An 18,819-nucleotide genomic window follows, 5' to 3' on the forward strand; every position below is an offset into this window, starting at 1 on the left:
TGACTCAGGAGGCTTCCAGAGATGTCCACCTCTATTTCCCTAATCTTGTCAGATGAGTGGCTTCTCCACAGAGGGAACCTGCTATGAGACCACAGGTGTAGTGTCAATGCCTCGTGACACGTGAAGTTAGAATTTCAACATTATCCTTTCCCAGCACTAACATAATTCACACTGAGGAAGGGGGCAGAATTTCTCGCTGTGTTTGGCCCAAGGGCCACGACGGATCCTCGCCAGCCCCGTATTTTTCACTTAAATGTCATTAGGCAGGTCATTATTCTAATTTTTCCATGTCTGTAGCTCTGTAGGTTGCCATGTCTAGTATTCATTAAGCTGGTTTCCATCTGACCCAGGCTAAGTCATCAAATTCTTACGCTTCCAGCTGCTTTTGGATCTTAAGAATTATTTTACTAATGGCTTTAGCGTAAAAGGCAAAGAGGAGCCCCTGAAAGGCACTGAATAACTTAGGATGGCTATGGCAGCAAGAATCATGTTTAGGTCACTTTGACCCAAAATCAAAATGTATTTATAGAAATACATAAAACAGCAGTTCCTAAATCTGGACAACAATAGAATCAACTGCGAGCTTTTCAAAAATCTATTTTATGGGCCCCATCATCAGAGATTTGAACGTAGGAACTGTGAGCACCAATTATATGCTAAGGATAAGTAAAGGAAAAAGAATGAATTATATAAGTCATTTCTTGATGGAAAACCTTCCATCTGTGGACCTCTGTGGAAAAAAAAAATTGTAGAGAAAGCTGTATATTCTTTTTCAAAATACATTGAAAATATTATATTACAAAATATAAATAATGTCATGAACAAAGGGGTACACATTACTCAACTTAAAAATAAGACGTATCTATGGAGTTGAAGGTCCTTGAGCACCCCTGATATCCTACGGTATGGTCCTTCTCCTTACTGTCTCCACATGGGGCAATCCTATTTGTGTCCAAATCTCTGAGCAGTATACAGATCTGCATTTTTTTTAAAGATTTTATTTATTTATTCGACAGAGATAGAGACAGCCAGAGAGAGAGGGAGCACAAGCAGGGGGAGTGGGAGAGGAAGAAGCAGGCTCATTGCGGAGGAGCCTGACGTGGGGCTCGATCCCATAACGCCAGGATCACGCCCTGAGCCGAAGGCAGGCGCTTAACCGCTGCGCCACCCAGGCGCCCCCAGATCTGCATTTTTACATTTAATATGGGCAGCCTACAAGGAATCTGCTTCTACATTATTTCTGCTGTTAGCAACTCCTGAAATAAAAGTTTATAATATCAGATCTGCATTTTTACATTTAATATGGGCAGCCTACAAGGAATCTGCTTCTACATTATTTCTGCTGTTAGCAACTCCTGAAATAAAAGTTTATAATATCATCTGTATCTGTTTCAGCTGCCATGTCCAATTTCAACCAAATCACACACTATTTAAAGGATATTCCCTCCCCATTTGATATTTAAGGTGCGTGGTGTGGTTTATCACAAACGGTTCATCTGCTGAGACTGACATGACCACAGCTCATCGACACCGAATCCTTGTCACATGATTAATTGGGCTGAGTTAATGTTACCTCTTCTTTTATGTTTTTTTCCCCCCTCTTTTGTTTTTTGTCTGTGTGTTTACATAGGATTGACATTTTGGCCAAGCCAATTATTCATATGCCACACATTCAACACTTTAAACCCACCATGAGCTGGTTATATGGGATTGGAGAATTTTACCAATTATTTCCCAGCTCTGAAACATACAGAGCAAAAGAGTGAGAAGGATATTCCTTTGGTGATGACTTACTGAGCACCTAGTATTCCACAGCAAAGTGACCGCCCCTGACAGCAGCAACAGAGGTGAGAAGGTGACTGACTAATTACACCTTACGTTGATGTAGCATTTTGGGGTCTACAGAGTACTTTGCTTTTCACAGGATATTTGACTTGACAGTGATTAAATAGCCCCCCACAACTGAACATCAGGTGTAAAAGACAGCCTACTGAAATCTATAAAACACTAGCATTGAGAATCTATCTTCAACATTTGCCATTTCTGCTTTACTCATCTCAAAATAGATTTAACAGCCAAATACCCACTTTGCTTATGTCAGGTCCTCCAATTACTAAAGAAATTTGTTTGGTAGCACTAATGAAAAATTAAACATCTAAAACGTATCATTCTGCTACAAACTGACGTACAGCAATAAAGCTGCATTTAGTTAAGTTAACCTTCACCTGTATAATAAAGTTAAACAGAGAGAATCCTCTGGGTATTTTTAGGGAGAAGCCAATATTATCCTAAGCAAAGCAAAATAATACAGATTAAACTGTGTTGAGGGTGACAAAATATTTACAAAATCTCTCCTTCTGCATCTTCCCCTGGGCTTACTTGGGGCAAGGTGTTTTTTAGGAATAGCTGGCCACATGATATAATGGAGAGGGGCTCCCAGGCAGGCCGATTTGGATCTCTCCTCTACTGTCAGTCAGTCGTGTGTGGTTTGATACGTTACTCTACCTCCATAAACCGTGGTTTCCTCAAGTGTAAATTACCAATGCCCATTGTTAAGGGCTATGAGGATTAAGTGAAAATTATAAAATTAAACCACTTATTCAGATGTACTTGCATGTCAAGTGCTGTCTTAAAGGCATTTATATGCATTAATCCTTTTAGTCTTCACAACACCTCTAGGAGGTAAGGTATCACTGAGGCCCTCATTTTAACAATCTATAAATGAATGGTAGGGCTAGGAAAGGTTGATTTTTGCTGGGTCATAAGACTGGTAGGTGACAACTCCAGGATTGAAACCAGGCCATTTGGCTTCAGAGTCCTCCCTCTCTGTCAGTATACTGGAATCCTGATGACATTCCCCCTCCATCCTTACTCCATTTCCAGCATCCCCCACGCCATCTACCGAAGCTGCCTATGACATTGAGAGAACAGAGAAAAAAATAAATAAATGGTAACCAGAAAACACTAGAGGGCTTGGGTAATTTTTCTTTCAGGGCTTCGTATGATATCATGCAAATCAAAATTAACTATTTAGAAATGGAAAAACACAATGGTTTGATACCTACTTAGAAGAAGGCTGAAGGTTTAATAGGAGCAGGAAAGTTTCCAACAGGAGACAGGCAGGCTCATGGTTCCTTTCTCCTGCCTGGAGAGCCGGGCACCAGAGGTTTTGTCCCCAGATCACCAGAAAGGGAGGGAGAGTCAGACACACGTACATGGGGAGTGGACACCCCCACATGTACACCCAAACCCATGCCCTGAGCACCAAAATCGGTTTTGGGTTACCAAATTCAGGCAAACTGGAATAACTGTGAGAGAAGAGATATAAATTCTCAGGCAATTCCACAAGATAAAATCTACTGCGTCCTTAAAATACTAATTCTTCTGGCAGTAATGCAGGCATGTGATAGAAACATACGCAAGGCACTTTTCGTCACGGCTCTAATTAAAGGATAAAAGTTCTCTGGCAAATTACAGCCCTCGTGAAATTTCTTTACAGATGAAAATAATAAATAACAGTCAAGTAAAATCATTCTCATTCTCAAGATGTCAGTTTCTCCATTCTGTGCACACCAAATTTTAGGAATTTATTTGGGTTGAAAGCAAGGAGCCATGAGGAGATTCCTCTGTGTCTTCTCATCACTTCGATGCTATGCACTGGACTAAGGTGTGCATGGGAGTCACTTACAGTGTCTGTTAAAATGCAGAGTCCTGGGTCCTAAACCAGACCTACTGAATCAGCATAGGGGCAGGCAGGTTTCTGCTTTGTGAAAACCTACTTCATGTAACTGAAATATACTGTGGGTTTAGAACCATGGGTTGCCTATTACTGTAGGGGTACAGGAGAGGATAAAAAATATCAGGGTAGATGTCCCCCCCCCATTTAATAAGGTAGGTTTCTGAACACTGAACTGGTCACTTTTATAATAAATTCAAAGTCGACATTCAAAACCACAAGTCATATGATCATGAGAAAGTTTGCTCAAGAACTTAAGCAAAATGGCAAAAGTTAACAGTGACAGAATTCACTGTGTAACTGTGAACTCATCAGGGCCACAAACAATCTCAATGCCAAGTACATTCTCCTTAAGTTCAGTCTTTGCCTATTTGCCAGATGAGAAAACTGAGGGTAAGGTTAATATTAAGAGACATGCACAAGGTCCCAGGGACAGTACATGATGGGCTGGGCTATTTATTCATGTTGGTTTCTCCTTATATCACTCAGTACAATAGACAGGATTCCCTCCACTGAAAAAATGAAGGCACAGATGTTCAGAGAGGTTAGGAGTCCTGCCCAAAGTCACACAGTAAAATAGTAGAGCTAATATTCCTACGGAACCTCTGACTGACACCAAAGTGTATTAACTACTGGACTTCACAAAGAGCTAAAATGTCCTCTATGTTCATGAATTGAAAAGATTACCAAATCTTCACTGGAAAATCTGCTCTGGGACCATAGAGATCCCTCGGTAAATGGAACAGTCACTCCTGTTTGGTTTTAATTTTTCTTTTTTAATTTTTTAAGATTTTATTTATGTATTTGACAGGGAGAGAGAGAGCACAAGCAGGAGGAGGAGCAGAGGGAAAGGGAGAAATAGGCTCCCCTGCTGAGCAGGGAGCCTGACACGGGGCTTGATCCCAGGACCCAGGGAACATGACCTGAGCTGAGGGCAGATGCTTAACTGACAAACCCACCCAGGTACCCCAGGTTTGAATTTTTAAATCACACTTTTTAAAAGAATTCCTTCTCTTGTTCTTCCCTAAACAATCTGAAAAGTAACTGCTAATATATCAATAGTTATTAAGACACTTCCAACTGCCTTAATATTAGAAAATTAAATATCTAAGTAGGGGATTCAAGTCCATAAATACAGAAAAGGGTAAGCAAGGATATTCTATAAATAGTTCTTATGAGATTCTAGATTCCCTGCCTGCCATAAATTTCTCTCTTTAATATACCTAAAACACCCTTCTGCCCAAAGATGCACATAGTAATTACTCTAAAAGATAGCTCACATTAAACTTACTAAGGAGCATCCCTTTTAAAGGACAGAACACTGCCTTTAATGATTTGGCTAGTTGAAATTACATCTTGGAATATGATTTGGGAACCTGATTAGTGGAAATTCTGGTCTTTATCAGTGAGGCCTGAACACAGGGGATTCTTGAGAGAAATCCCAAGAAACTCAGACCCCAGACTACACATTGAAATGCAAGTACCTATCATCTCCTGCTTCATGTTAACTCAAATTAGAAACTGATGAGCAGAGATCTGCTCTATCCAAGTCCTGTTATCTTCCCCAGACCACCCAACAGGGCCATAGGAGACAATGACAAAATGCAGGTCCTCAAAAGCTACCATTTTTGAGGGGCTAAGGAAATATAGGTACAGAAATAAAAACAGCCACGCAAACAAATAAAAAACAGTAAGGAATGCCTTGAAGGAAATCAAATAAGGCAACAGGATAGGGAGTAAAGGCTTTGGCAGAGTCACTTCAGATGGGGGATGGGAGTCAGAAAAGGTTAATAAAATAGTGACATACGGCTGTCATGTATATACGGTGATAGGCAGATGTATGTTGTGATACATGCCTAAAACCAGAAAAAAAGAGATTGTTTCTCAAGCCTAGGGGATGCCCAAGTTGTTGCAATGATCACTGGGTAGATAGCAGGGCTTTATTACTTTTAAATTCAAAATGAGACCCAAATGGTTCCGAATCCAGGCATCAGGCAGCATCCCAAGAGTCAGACACAGGCAGAGATGAAGTGCACCGTCGCTGTGCGTTCCCTGGCAGGCTGTCAGATGCCACCCTGAAAGGCGCAATTCTGTGAATTTCAAAAACATGAAATGCTCAGTCTTGCACTGCAGGATTCAGAAGCAGACAACTGAATACTGAAGGTGCTGCTCTGTTCCCCGGAGGGGCTGGCTCCTGGAATGCTGGCTTCCACTCGTCAGGGGGACGTGGCCCTTGCCGGCTACTACTTTATCACCATAAAAATCAAGAGGCTGAGAAACAGCCAGGCTCTGAAAGGACTCAGAGGGCGTGCTGGTTCACGATGAAGATTCCTAAGCCCCGAACACAAAGATTTAGAATGAGAACTGAGAGTGTCGACTTGTTTTTCTGTTTTTGTTTTTTGTTTGTTTTTTAACTAACACCAAAATGAATGTTTATGCAGGTAGTATAAGCAATGCACTTGGAAAAACATAGATTAGACAACGTCAGGTATGTGAACTTGGTCTAAAAGGGCAGTTTTCCAAACTTTGTCATACGCCGGTCTAGGTTTTCACCTGCACGTGTGTGGTTGCTTTCTTTTAGCCATTTTATATTCCACAAAGGACAGAAGAGGCTCCCCTCATTCATATTGGGGCAATTCTGTGATTGGGCTGGAAACAGGTGAGAGATGTCCAAAGCAATACAATCTACTGATTCAAAAACATAAAATTGTTAAAAAGACTAACTTATGTTAAGTAACAACGGTGGTGAGCATAATAATCACGTTCAACACTTCATGTATGAGTCCTGCAGGCCAAGGATTACTCCACTGAAGCTAACAAAACCATTTTTTGGCTAGATAACTGGGACACCAAAAAGGTAGTCACGATTAGAATCAGAGTCTATAGCCTTGGGGCCCAGCCCTGCTAGTCTTGGTGTTCGCTGCATTTTTTTTTTTTACTGTGTTTTTATTACTATTTTTAATTCAGATAGAATTCAAATACTATAGTCATTCATGTTAAAATGTACGATTCAGTGGATTTTAGAATATTCATTACATTGCAAGAACATCACCACTATCTAATTCCACAACATTTTCAACCACTTAAAAAGAAACCCTGACCCCCGAGCTGTCACTCCCCACGCCCTCCTTCCTCCAGCCCCTGGCAATCACTCATCTACTTTTTGTCTCTATTCAATGCCTCCTTGTATAGGACATAATTTTAATACCCCACTCAGAATTCCAAACTGAAATTTTGAGATATTATATATTCATATAAATTTCATGATATGTTTAATATGTACATTGTATCAATCTGTGCATTCCACTTGATAGGGTTTGTGCACTCTCCCACGTTATTAGCAATGCTGCTACAGCTGGATTTCCAACTGCTGAAGAATTCCCTCAAATAGTGCACACAGCATTTAACGAAATCTGGTGTTGTTGAAATTTACATTCGCATACTGACGGGGTTTTTTAAAGATTTTATTTATTTATTTGAAAGAAAGAGAGAGAAAGAGAGAGCATGAGTAGGGGGGAGGAAGAGGGAGAAGCAGACTCCCTGCTGAGCAGGGAGCCCAATGCAAGACTTGATCCCAGGACCCTGGGATCATGACCTGAACAGAAGGCAGACATTTAAGTGACTGAGCCACCCAGGCGCCCTGCGTATTGAGTTTTTAAAAAACTAGCAACCAGGTTTAAACAATGTGTTTTGTATTTCAAGAAACAATTTCAAAAAGAAGCTATGCATATTAAACTCCTTTCAGTGGCTGCATGTTTAGAAGCCTGGCATGGGGGTGGGCAGTGGGGTGGAGGGAAGCTGTGAGTCCCCTCGGTCCCTATTACATCACATGTCTGGAGCAATCAGGAGGCTAGCTCTTTTTTATTATGAAGAATCTGATGGCAGTCCCTGTAGGACATTTGTTCCACAGAAGTACTTCCCAGAGATTCTATATTAAAAGTCACACAGTAGCTCTGTTAAACATTGAAGCCATATGCAAACTAATATCAAAAAAGGACTATGTTTTTTTGGCATTGTTTGGAGCCAAGCATTACCTTGGCTGCTCACAGCCGGTCTCAAAGCCATAAAACCTTATTTTGCAAAGTATCACATTAGCACCCCGGTTTGACTTCCTTATGATTTCTAGCACTGAAAAAAAAAAAATAGCCTTTTCTATGATTTAGGTGTAGGACCTAACTGCAGAGGAATTTGCATTTGTATGAAGGGGGCTAAAATCCAGCTTCAGAATCAGCCAGGATTTTATTCTTTTATTTTATTTTACTAGGGAAGCAGAGAGTATCCTAATAAATCCTCCTTTCCTCTTTTAGCACACTTAGAAACCCATGTTTGAGCTCCACTGACTCTATTCGGTTCAACTTGGGTATGAACTACAAAGGGAGGAAAAGTATAGGTATGTGGGAGGCGAGAGAGAAGAGAGAGAAACATGGGCACAGAGCGAAAGGAGAAGCGTGGGCAACCACCTCACGTCGCCAGGTGCTCAAGAACGATGAGGCAGAAAAAGGGTGTGTGAAGAACACAGAGACCTCGGCTTCACATGGGACCCACCAATCCACACAGGGCTCACATGCAGTTCCCTAGACATGACCTCGCCCAAACTCCTTTGACTTCAGTCTCTGTTTTCAGACTTCTTGATTTAGCTTCTGTTTTAGCATTTACACAATAATAACTTTACTACAAAAGGTAAATGTCTTGTAAACTAATGGGAACCATATTGCTTGGCATAGTTTATAATGTCAGGATTTATGGCTCTAACACTGAGGGTCTCTCTGACCTCAGAGATAACATAATGAGCCAGCAATGGGCTGCAAATGGCTCAGTGTGATTTTTATTAGTTCTCATAATTGCCCCTTATTAATTTGTATGCACGTAATAAGCACTCACCTTCACAGTCTGTCCGGCTTCAGGGCCATCCTGGAAGGAGGGAAAAAAAATAGATAAATAACAGAGGTGATAACAGATAGATGGTATCTCCTGCTTATTCAGAAACATCTCCTGTTAATAATTTAGATCCAATTTCATTGTGTGTTAATTTATAGTATTCTCATGGGGACCATTCACTTCAAATGTGTGGGACCAGACAGTTCTCCATTTCTGCCTGAGAGTAAGTGAGAAGTTACGTATAAAAATGATATAAATTATCCAGTGAGCCAACCCTCTTGCCACTTTTCATGCTCTTTGCTCTTGGCTATGGTTTTAATTGCATTAAAGGAAGGTTGGAAATGTTTGAGGAGGTAAATTATCACACCTTTTGGTTATCTTTAAATCAGATGTAGTTTAATTAATGTCTGATTACTAGAAGTCTCTACTTTAAAAAAAAAAAAAAACTGCCGTAAACATAATCCATTAAGCAGGAACATGGGCTGTCTTACATGGGAAGATCACCCAAGACTGGGCCCTCTCTGGCTGTCCTGACCTTGGGGGGTGGGGGAAGTAGGAGCATTCATTGTTGCTGGGCCCTTTTCCTATCTTGGTTCCTCCTCTCAGCTTTTTAAAACCCAACAAAACTATTTGTTTAGTTGAAAATGAGCCAACCCGCCTAGTCTTCAGTCACAATACAAAGCAAAAGCAAGTGCTTAGCTGGTCCGAGATACTAGAGCAAGCAATGTCTACAATCAAAAACTGTAAAATTGAATTAGAACCTTGCAACTTTAAGAAAGTCGTTCTTTTTTTCAATTTATTTTTTATAATAATTTTTTATTATGTTATATTAGTCACCATACAGTAGATCTACTCTGTGACCCAGACTAATGGGTGAGCGTGTTTGCCCTGCTGTGGCCAAGATTAAGTACAACTGTGTATCCGTGGTTTTCAAACTTGAAGTCACAGCCCATTAGTGGGTCATGAAGTCAGCTTAATGGGTTGTGATCAGCACTAAAAACAAATCAGATAATACAACAAAAATGATTAGAGCGCACTGAAAGAGTAAATGCTGTTTTGTAAAACTCTGGTTTCCTTTATGTATATATGGATCCATGGGGAGGGAGGGTCACATGATTGTGGAATAAATATCCTAGAGTGGTTTAAAGTTTTAAAAGGTTTGAAAACAAGGCAAATGTGAGAGTACTCCAAGCGCTATGCACAAGTCAGTTCCTATGTTTATGGGATTCACTTTCTAGTAAATCACGTTCGATAACTAGCCCTGGCCATTTCCCGGGAATGTGAATTTTCTTCTAGCATTACATTTAACACTGACAGATGTCTTCAGCCACTTGCCTTCATTGGGTCTCTTTGGAAACATGATTTGTAGGATAAGCTTGGTAAACCCACCCTAAGATTAATTACCTGAAGGTGACTCAAATGGCTTGACATACAACACACACACAATTTTAAAGGGAAGTTTACTCTCAACATAGACGCGGCAGCAAAAAAATTTTTAAGAAGTGTGTAAGGGCAGTTTTAGTCCTACCCTTTCATAACCTGAAAATAGTGGCCTTCTGTATCTGCTCTGTTTGAAGGTCTATGGTGGAGAGATGAAGAGGGTAGGAGGAGGATGGGGAGATGAGGAGGGTAAAAGGAAGATGCTAAATATTCTGCATAACTAAAGCACCGAGGGCAAGGTATCACATGATGGAAGAAGCCAATTCTTTCCAAGGGTCCTTGGAGAGTCATCCGATTTCAAGGCCACTAAGGACTTTAATTAGGTATTGATACCCCCCTCAACTTTTCCCAAAGGGGATCTTAGGGGCATAGGATATGTTATATTGATTTACTCAGTTCCCACAGCCGATGACTCACCACAGACCTCCTCCTACACTTGGCTCAACCTCTGTCTAAAGATCTCCAGTGATGGAGGTGGGGGGGTCTCATTCTCTTCCTGGGAAGCAGGTCACATAGAATATTTGATCAATCCAGCTTCATACCAATCCATAATCAATCACTGGGGCTTGAGTTAAAGAGAAAAGGGATCCTCTGAGGGCAAAGTCCCATCTAACTTGCACGTCTCTGCTATCCTGAGGTAGAGAGGGCTAAACCTATGCGGTGCTCAAGACATATTTACCACACACTAAAAATGACTTGTCCGGCCCCAGTTCCAGGAAAAGATCTGGAATGTCTGAATGCCCATGAAATCACTTGTCTATTATTCCCACCAGCTTTGTAAACAATGCTGCAGACAGTGTCTCAGCTGACTTTCCACAGTCCGCTGAGGCCAAGGATAGGAGGGCGGTCCTAGATTAGTTACACCTTTTTCGGTGCTTATATAAGACATGAACCACCACAGCTGCCTTACCAGTGAGATGGCAGCTTAATGGAGAGATAGCCCAATGCCAGAGTGTGAAAAGGAAGAAAAATAACTTCTGAGCTATCTATACACTCACCTGCATGGAAAAGGTGAGAGAAGTCCCCTGGAAATGCTTCTCCACCACCATCCCGACTCTCTGGGTGGCCTGAAACAAATCCGCCACCTCTTCGGGACGCAGGTCTCGGAAGCGCTCCACTGGCCGAAGGGGACACACGAGGACATCTGTGGTGAGTTCTGTTAAGGCACATGCTGTTGCTCCGCTAGTATTTTTACCAAGAAGTTTATACCCACAGTACTGAATCCCCTTGGCCCAGGGCCTGAACTCGCAAAGACTAAGGAATGAAAGAACAAATATTTACCAACCACCAAACCCCAAGAAGTTTAAACAGAGCTTATAAACATGGTTAATTATACTTTGAAGGGGAAGTGATGGCACACTGAAGAAATTCTTTTAACAGAAAGGGACATTAATGCTCAGAGAGACTCAAGTGCTGGCTGAAATAATTATGCCAAGAGGCAAAATCTATTCTGGACCATTTTCTCCTGACCCCAATTCGAAAGCTCTGTCTTCTCCAGCAGCTAAAGGCACTGAGTTGGAAAAGCAAGCAGAATATCCATGATTAAAATTTTAACTTCAATATCTCTTTGGAGGAAAAGGTAAAGAAAATACTATAGGAGTTGTTTTATTTATGTTTAAAAGGAGTGTCGACATTCTGAAAATGTACAGTGCACTTCATTTCTGATAAGAGATGTGCCATGTGGTTAAGCAATTTATGACAAGTGTTCCCCAAATTGATTATTAAGAATTCAGGAAGCCAGTTGAAGGTAAATCATTAACTTAAGAAAAAAGGGTTGTTTTGTTTGTTGTTGTTGCTGTTTTACTCAGGCAAACAAAACCATCTTAACGCATTCTATAAGTCAGACGGGTCAACATATTTATGCTATTGGCCTGAAGAAACATGATCTAGAGAAAAAGAGAGTTTGATCACTTGTTGGTGGCAAATGAATATTCAATGCTACACCATCAATAACATTTCAGTTGTCTTTGTATTTGAACTCCTCATATATGTGTGGCTACATGTACACAATCAGGCACACACACACACACAGATATATTAATTTTTGTTTAGTCTACAGGTACCGCAGGAGAAAAAAAAAAGTGTTCTAATGCTCTTTTCTGTTTCTTTCTTTTTTCCTTTTTCTTGTTGTTTTATAAGAGCATGCTTTGCCTGAAGCTAAGCAGCTGAGGGGCATAATGAAACCCCAATGCTATGATTGCTAGTCTCACCAGAATATCAAGCATTGTAGCCATCATACTGGTAGGACTCAGAGCCCAAAGGGAAATGCACTGAGCTCAGCTGGGTGGGCCTGATTTCCATAAGAGAAGGGGGAGGGGGGAGAAAGGAAAAACTGATTAATTTTGCTCATAATCAGGAAATTCATGTCAACGGTAAACTAGGAAAAGGAGCGTTTGTTTAATCTGAGTTCATTTTTCAAGAGAGGAGAAGGGAAGTCTTCACCCACAGGGCATCAGATACTCAAAAAGATAATTATCCTTCTTTGGCAGGGCTGCTTTATTATCATGGGTCAATGAACCGTTTAGAAATGAAGAATTTCCTTTCATTTCCTTTTAGCAGATTGCCAGCCTCCACTCCCACTGAGTTGCCTTTTCTTTGTTAAAAGAGACCTTTTCCCATCATCCTCCTCCCAGCACCTCCTTCTCCTTCCTCCTCCCTACACCCTCCCTTAGGCCCTGACTTCACCAAACCACAGCAAGATGACAACTTTGCGAGCTTCCAACAATACCCATAATTGCTGTGGTGAGCTATGTCTAAACACAGGGAACAGGTGGGGAAGGAAGGACATTTTATTTAAACAATGGCTTACTGTAAAAACTGTTGGGATGAATCAGAAATTCTTTGTATCTGATATAACTTTAGTGATATCAGTGACATCTGAAACTTTTTTTTTTTTGCCCCAATGCCATAAAAAATATCTGATTATCTGTTCATTGTCCTTGTCTGATGCTAAGGATTGGCATGACCCAATGTTTAATGAATCAAAACTTTTGTGGAAGTGAATCAAAATGGCTCAATCTGTCAGCTGTTTAATCCTGTGGACACTCAGCCACAGGGTCACATACATTTATTATTTTAATTGAATGTTAATAATACTAATAACAACATGTCACAAAACAGTGGGACAGGCTAAACACATTCTCATTTGGGTGAATGTTTTTCCCAGCCCATCTAGGCCACGTTGCCCTGACATATATATTCCCTGAAATCTAACCCTTTATTAAGAAAACATCTTATCTGCCTGCAGCAAATCATGTTTCCATGTGAATAAGATGAGATGGTGTTAACTTTCAAAGGTGTTTACTTGAGCAGGTGTTCACGCAGGTAATCATTGTCTTTGTTCTGTTGGGACCCAGCGGATGGACAAACAGGCATCTTGACCTGGCAGTGGACACACAGGTAGGCTTCATAGGGAGGTAGATGGGTCTGGATTGACACAGGGTGGGTGGGGCTCTGGAGCTCCTGGCTCCTGTGTCAGTCCCTGACCTGACCAACAGCAGACTCACTAGTCTCCCCAGGCCATTCTAGGTACTCAATGGCATCAGGAAGACGGGACCAACCACCATCCCTCAGTTCCACTGAAACCAGAGCAGAAAAGAGCCTATGCCCTAACCTCAACACAGGCGAGGTCCCCACTGCTGCCGACCTGCTTCCTGAAACTCCCCTGCCTCCCCCCGCTCCGCTACGCACTATACATCTGTCACACTCGCCTTCCTTCTGTTCGTCTAACACGTTAAACTCCTCCCCAGATTGGGGGGTCTTCATCCCAGCTGTTTGTTCTGCCTACAATTCAATTCTCCTTGATCTTCACATGGCTGCTTCTTTCTTATCATTCAGATTCTAATTCCAATGCTACTCCCTCCAAGGAGCATTCCAGCACCACCAGCTGAAACTGCTACCCAGTTACTCTCTATCACCCGATTGTCATCCTGCTGGAGGCCTTGCCACCAGCTGGCAGTCTTCTTGGTTGGCTACTACCAGCCTGAATGAGAATGTCAGCTCCACAAAAGTAAAGACTGTCCTGTTTACCGCTGGTTCACCCCTGCCCAGAACACCTGACTTAATAAGCATTGTTGCAATGAGAAAATACATATGAACCAGACCTTCTTAGCAGCCACCTCTGAGTATGAAGACCCTGACAAAATGGAGACAACGTCCATTTATTTTCAACCATCTACACAAGATTGGGATGGTCTGCGAGATTTTTTTAATTCAAAGAGATGTATTCTTAATATTTAACATAATCAGAACCAATGGTGGATGTGAGCTGGAAAAACAAACACTTGTTTTTAACATAAATTAATTTTCATATGAGCACAAAGGAAATATAATGATGAGGGTAAAATCCTTGTGAAAAATCCTTTTTATGTAATAATTTTTAAAAAACTATATAAGGAAGTGGTTTCTAGATTATTCAGAGTCTCAGATAAACTATACCCATAAAAACGCTGCTTTATACTTTGACTAAGAATTGTATGAACAGTGAGCACCAGGGAAGCGTGGAGGTGAGCCAGGCTCTGGGAATTGAAACGGAGAACTGGCAGTTGCTCCTGTCCTTCCAGTCCAGGAGACAGAACCAAAACAAATAACTGCAGTACTGTGGGAGGTACAGATGGAGGTTAGATGATATGGAGGCAGAGGGAAGCACCCAATGCAACAGAACCTAGGACACCTTAGTAAGGCAAGGGTTCCAGGGCAACCACTGGAGACCAAGTTTGATCGAGTACTCCATGGTTTCCGAAAATAAAACCAGGTTCATAAAGGATTTAAAGCAGGTCAGCAAACATTTTCTGCAACAGGCCAGATGGTAAAAATTAAAGTTTAGTGGGCTGTATGCCTAAGCAGCTATAGACAAGACAAACCATAGTAGGTGTGCCTATGTCCCAATAAACCTTTATTTACAAAAGGAGGGGCAAGCCAGATTTGGCCCATGGACCTAATAAGGTCAACTCTTGGTTGAGAGGAATCACATTAGCAAGAGGTAGCTAAAGGAAGTTAGAACTCTTTGGGGGTTCCATTCTTTTCCTGAGTTGAGGACTATAGTGTAATTAAATAGCATATTGGACAAACGTGATGGTATCTTAAAAATTGTCACATTCTAAGGAAGATACCTGAGCATGATAGAGAAATTTCATGAACTTGTGTAGCACTTTTGATGTTTTTAAAGACCAATCACAATCAGAAAATGTGTTATGGGGGCGCCTGGGTGGCACAGCGGTTAAGCGTCTGCCTTTGGCTCAGGGCGTGATCCCGATGTTACAGGATCGAGCCCCACATCAGGCTCCTCTGCTATGAGCCTGCTTCTTCCTCTCCCACTCCCCCTGCTTGTGTTCCCTCTCTTGCTGGCTGTCTCTATCTCTGTCTCTGTCACATAAATAAATAAAAAAAAAAAAGAAAATGTGTTATGGCGACATCATATAGATAAATCATGAGTGTTGCTCTCCAACGCAGCTAAAGGAGTTTCTGCTATCTTTAATTGGAAGAACAAAGCATATGATCCACAAACACATGAGAGCACCAGGACAGTATGTTATTCACAAATTCAACTGAAAATAAAAGCGTTTTCTCAAAATCAGTGCATAAGCCTTGGAAGAAAACACCATATTGCTTAAAGATGGTGGGTATCATGAGCTACATGATTCTCATAGACAAACAACTCAGGCAAAGCAAATTAATTTTGAAGAACAGCAGACAGCTCTTGTAATTCTACTGCAACTGTTTATATGCCAGTAGTTTTAAGGTACTATCACAGATGAAGTATAATTTAGAGATTCTTAGGCATTGTTAATGGGCAAATCCCATATTATTACAACACACTTTCTTTGAGTCCTCTTTGCCTGGAATTAATACCCCTGAAGAGACTTTTTAGCCAACATGCATGATAACCCTCAAAGAAGTTAATCTACATAATTGAATTTAATATATGTTTATCCAGGATTCATCATGGGTAAGAACCTGTGAAAGAGAGTATCAAATGGGGTCTGGTTTCTCTCTCTAATCTACAGTAGAGAGGTCCATTTAGTAGTAACATTTTTTTAAAAAGAAGAGAAGGGAATAGTTAGAGTTTAGTTCCTGTGGTCCATAAACAAACTCCTCACGGCAGAAGAAAATCAAAGATGACTTCCTAGTGCAAATGAGATTTCACGTGAATTTTACAAATGGGGGAGTAATTCAACCAGTGATTCTGCTGGCAACCCACACATCCATCCATCCCATTGCTAGAGCCTCCTCTCAGTCCAGGGTTTGCACTAGCTTTTAGGGTGCCAAGATGAATACAGCAGAGCAACTGCCCTTGAAGGGCTCACACTCTGATGTCCCAAACTGTCATGCAGTATAAACAGATCATCACAACACAGAGAGATGAAGACTATTGATAGAAATCAGTACAGAATGTTGTGGGAGCACAGAGGAGGCAGAATCTAACTTTGCCTAGGGGTGTGAGATAAACTTTTCAGTATGGTCTTGCATTTCAATTTTCTAAAATCAGAAACAATTTCTCCAAATTTGGACCAAGATCTGTCCTTGAAAATGGCCTAACAACTTATGGTTAGTTTTAAAGAAAGTTGTCAGACATTCCTTCTTTGGCCACAATCACTGTTTCATTTATATATGTACTTTCATTTACTTAATCTTTCCAACAAACCATAAAGTACTGTTATAATTCCTATTTTGCAGATGAGGAAATTATAGCTTATAGAAAACGAGACACTTGTGCAAGACAGCACACTCAACATGAGACTAAAACTATAATTCTACCCAAGCCTGTATGATTCCAGGGTCAATGTTATTAACCACAGTGCTGGGAATTTGTATTTTTTGTACTTTTATGACTTAGTCTCTGCCTACCCTCTTATTACAAATGTACCATGGGTGGATCAGTCGGTTAAGTGTGTGACTTCAGCTCAGGTCCTGGGATGGAGCCCCACATCGGGCTCCCTGTTCAGTGGGTAGTCTGGCTCTCCTTCTCCATCTGCCTCTCTCCCAGCTCATGCTCTCTCTCATTCTCTCTCAAATAAATAAATAAAATCTTACATTAAAAAAAAAAAGTGTGCCCTGAATTCTCAGTCTGTTCGCGGAAGAAAGCCATGGGTTCCATGAAACACAAAGACACTGTGCAAAACTTCTAAAGGCTGAGAGACACCTAGCCTTGAATGAAGAAAGCAGAGGAAACATCCAACCCCATTATGGGAGGAAGCCTCAGTGCTGGGCAAGAGAAGTAGTAAGTATGCCCTCATTCTAACAGAGAACTGTGAGTAAGGACATCAAGAATGAGAGAACTTCCTTGCACCAGGGGGTTCAGCAGGAGGAAGCATGGAGGCACGTGGAGTCTGAATTTTGGCCCTTCCCTCCCTCCCTTCCTCTTTCCCTCCCTCCTGTCCTTCCTTCCTTCATTCATTTTAACTGAAGTACAGTTGATGCATATCACATTAGTTTCAGGTGTACAACATAGTGATTCCACAAGTTTATGCTTATGATATGCACACCACAAATGATACCTGGTCCTTTCCCATTTTTGAGGTTGGCTTGGTTCAAGGTACCTTTGGCTCCCCTGAGTTGACAGACTCTGGAGAAAGCTTAGCTACAACAGTCAAAATCGATGGCTAGGCTGACAGACAACTGAAAAATCCTGTGGCCTGTTGGACAGTGATTGGGAGTTGCTGACTCTCTCACATCATTATTTTTATGACCAAGCCCAGAAACTTGGTAATGCCTTTCCTTTCCCTCTTCTTCTTCATGCACTAGCAGCCCAGAAGTGCCTGCCCCTGTCCTTTGGAATGTAAACACTTGAGGTGTTTTGCCACACAGAAGAACGATGACACAACATACCAGGCCCTGTGCTGAGCTCTGGATGGCACACAGCTAACCCAGAATACACACAATGAAAGAAAGAAATCAAATGGAATCCTGCACTAGTCAAGCACCTGAAGTTGGTATGGTAGATTTACAAATATTACCACAAAAGTCCCGCCCATCCCACCTGCCCCTTTGCAAAGTGACTTTGCTTCTCTTCTCATCAAAAGTGGAAGTCTGTTTCCTCTCCCCTTGAATTTGGGCTGGCCTTGTGACTTGCTTTGATCAGTGAAATGTGGTAGAAGCTTCTCTGTGTGACTTCCCAGGGTCAGCCCTGAACAGACTTGACAACTTCTGTTTTTTTTGTCCTCTTGGAACACTGAGACCAAAATGCTGTGAAAAGCCCAGGTGGTGTACTGGGGAACAAGCACCACATGGAGGAGAACTAAGGTATCACAGCTGATAGCTGGTACTAACTGTTAGAACCTTCCAGTCACAGGAGACCTACTGACTGACTTCCAACTTCTCTATCAGCTGTCTACTACTGCATTATGACAACAAACACAAACACAGTAGCTTAAAATAACACTACTTTGTTTTCTAGTCCTGATTCTGTGGGTGGTTTTTGTGCTGGTCTCACTCAGGCAACCGCTTTTACTTGGCAGGTAGGCTTGGGGCTGGGCTCACCTGGGTCCCCTGGGCCCCTCACTCCACGTGCCTTTTCATCCCAATACAGAGGCAGAAACTCTGAACACCTCTGAAGGCTTACTTTCTCCCACATTCTATTGGTCAAAGGAAATGACAGGCCAGCCCAGGCTGAAGGTAGAGAAATAAATTCCATCTCCTGACAGGAGGAGTGCAAGGACCTCACTGAAAAGAGGTATGGGCAGGGGAAGTCCTATTGCATTGGGGGTCATCACCATAACAATCGACCACAGGTAGTAACTGTGAAAAGAAGTCCCAGGGATGTTATA

General features: G+C 41.6%; 1 protein-coding gene across 11 annotated transcripts in view; it reads right to left on the reverse strand.

Annotated features, from left to right (window-relative positions):
- FHIT (fragile histidine triad diadenosine triphosphatase) overlaps positions 1–18,819 on the reverse strand; it is a 1,448,934-nt gene that overhangs the window by 264,787 nt on the left and 1,165,328 nt on the right. For 8 of the 11 annotated variants that reach the window (XM_034658581.1, XM_034658578.1, XM_034658576.1 and 5 more), the window contains 2 exons: positions 11,053–11,198; positions 8,618–8,647 (listed from right to left, as the gene is read on the reverse strand). In XM_034658581.1, the coding sequence (XP_034514472.1) occupies positions 8,618–8,647; positions 11,053–11,198 (176 nt within the window). Of the gene's footprint in view, positions 1–8,617; positions 8,648–11,052; positions 11,941–18,819 lie in introns of all 11 variants that reach the window. The other 3 variants (XM_034658572.1, XM_034658582.1, XM_034658583.1) reach the window with 3 other exon arrangements.

Source organism: Ailuropoda melanoleuca, chromosome 4 (assembly GCF_002007445.2).
Source record: "Ailuropoda melanoleuca isolate Jingjing chromosome 4, ASM200744v2, whole genome shotgun sequence".
In the NCBI taxonomy this organism is placed as follows: Eukaryota; Metazoa; Chordata; class Mammalia; order Carnivora; family Ursidae; genus Ailuropoda; species Ailuropoda melanoleuca.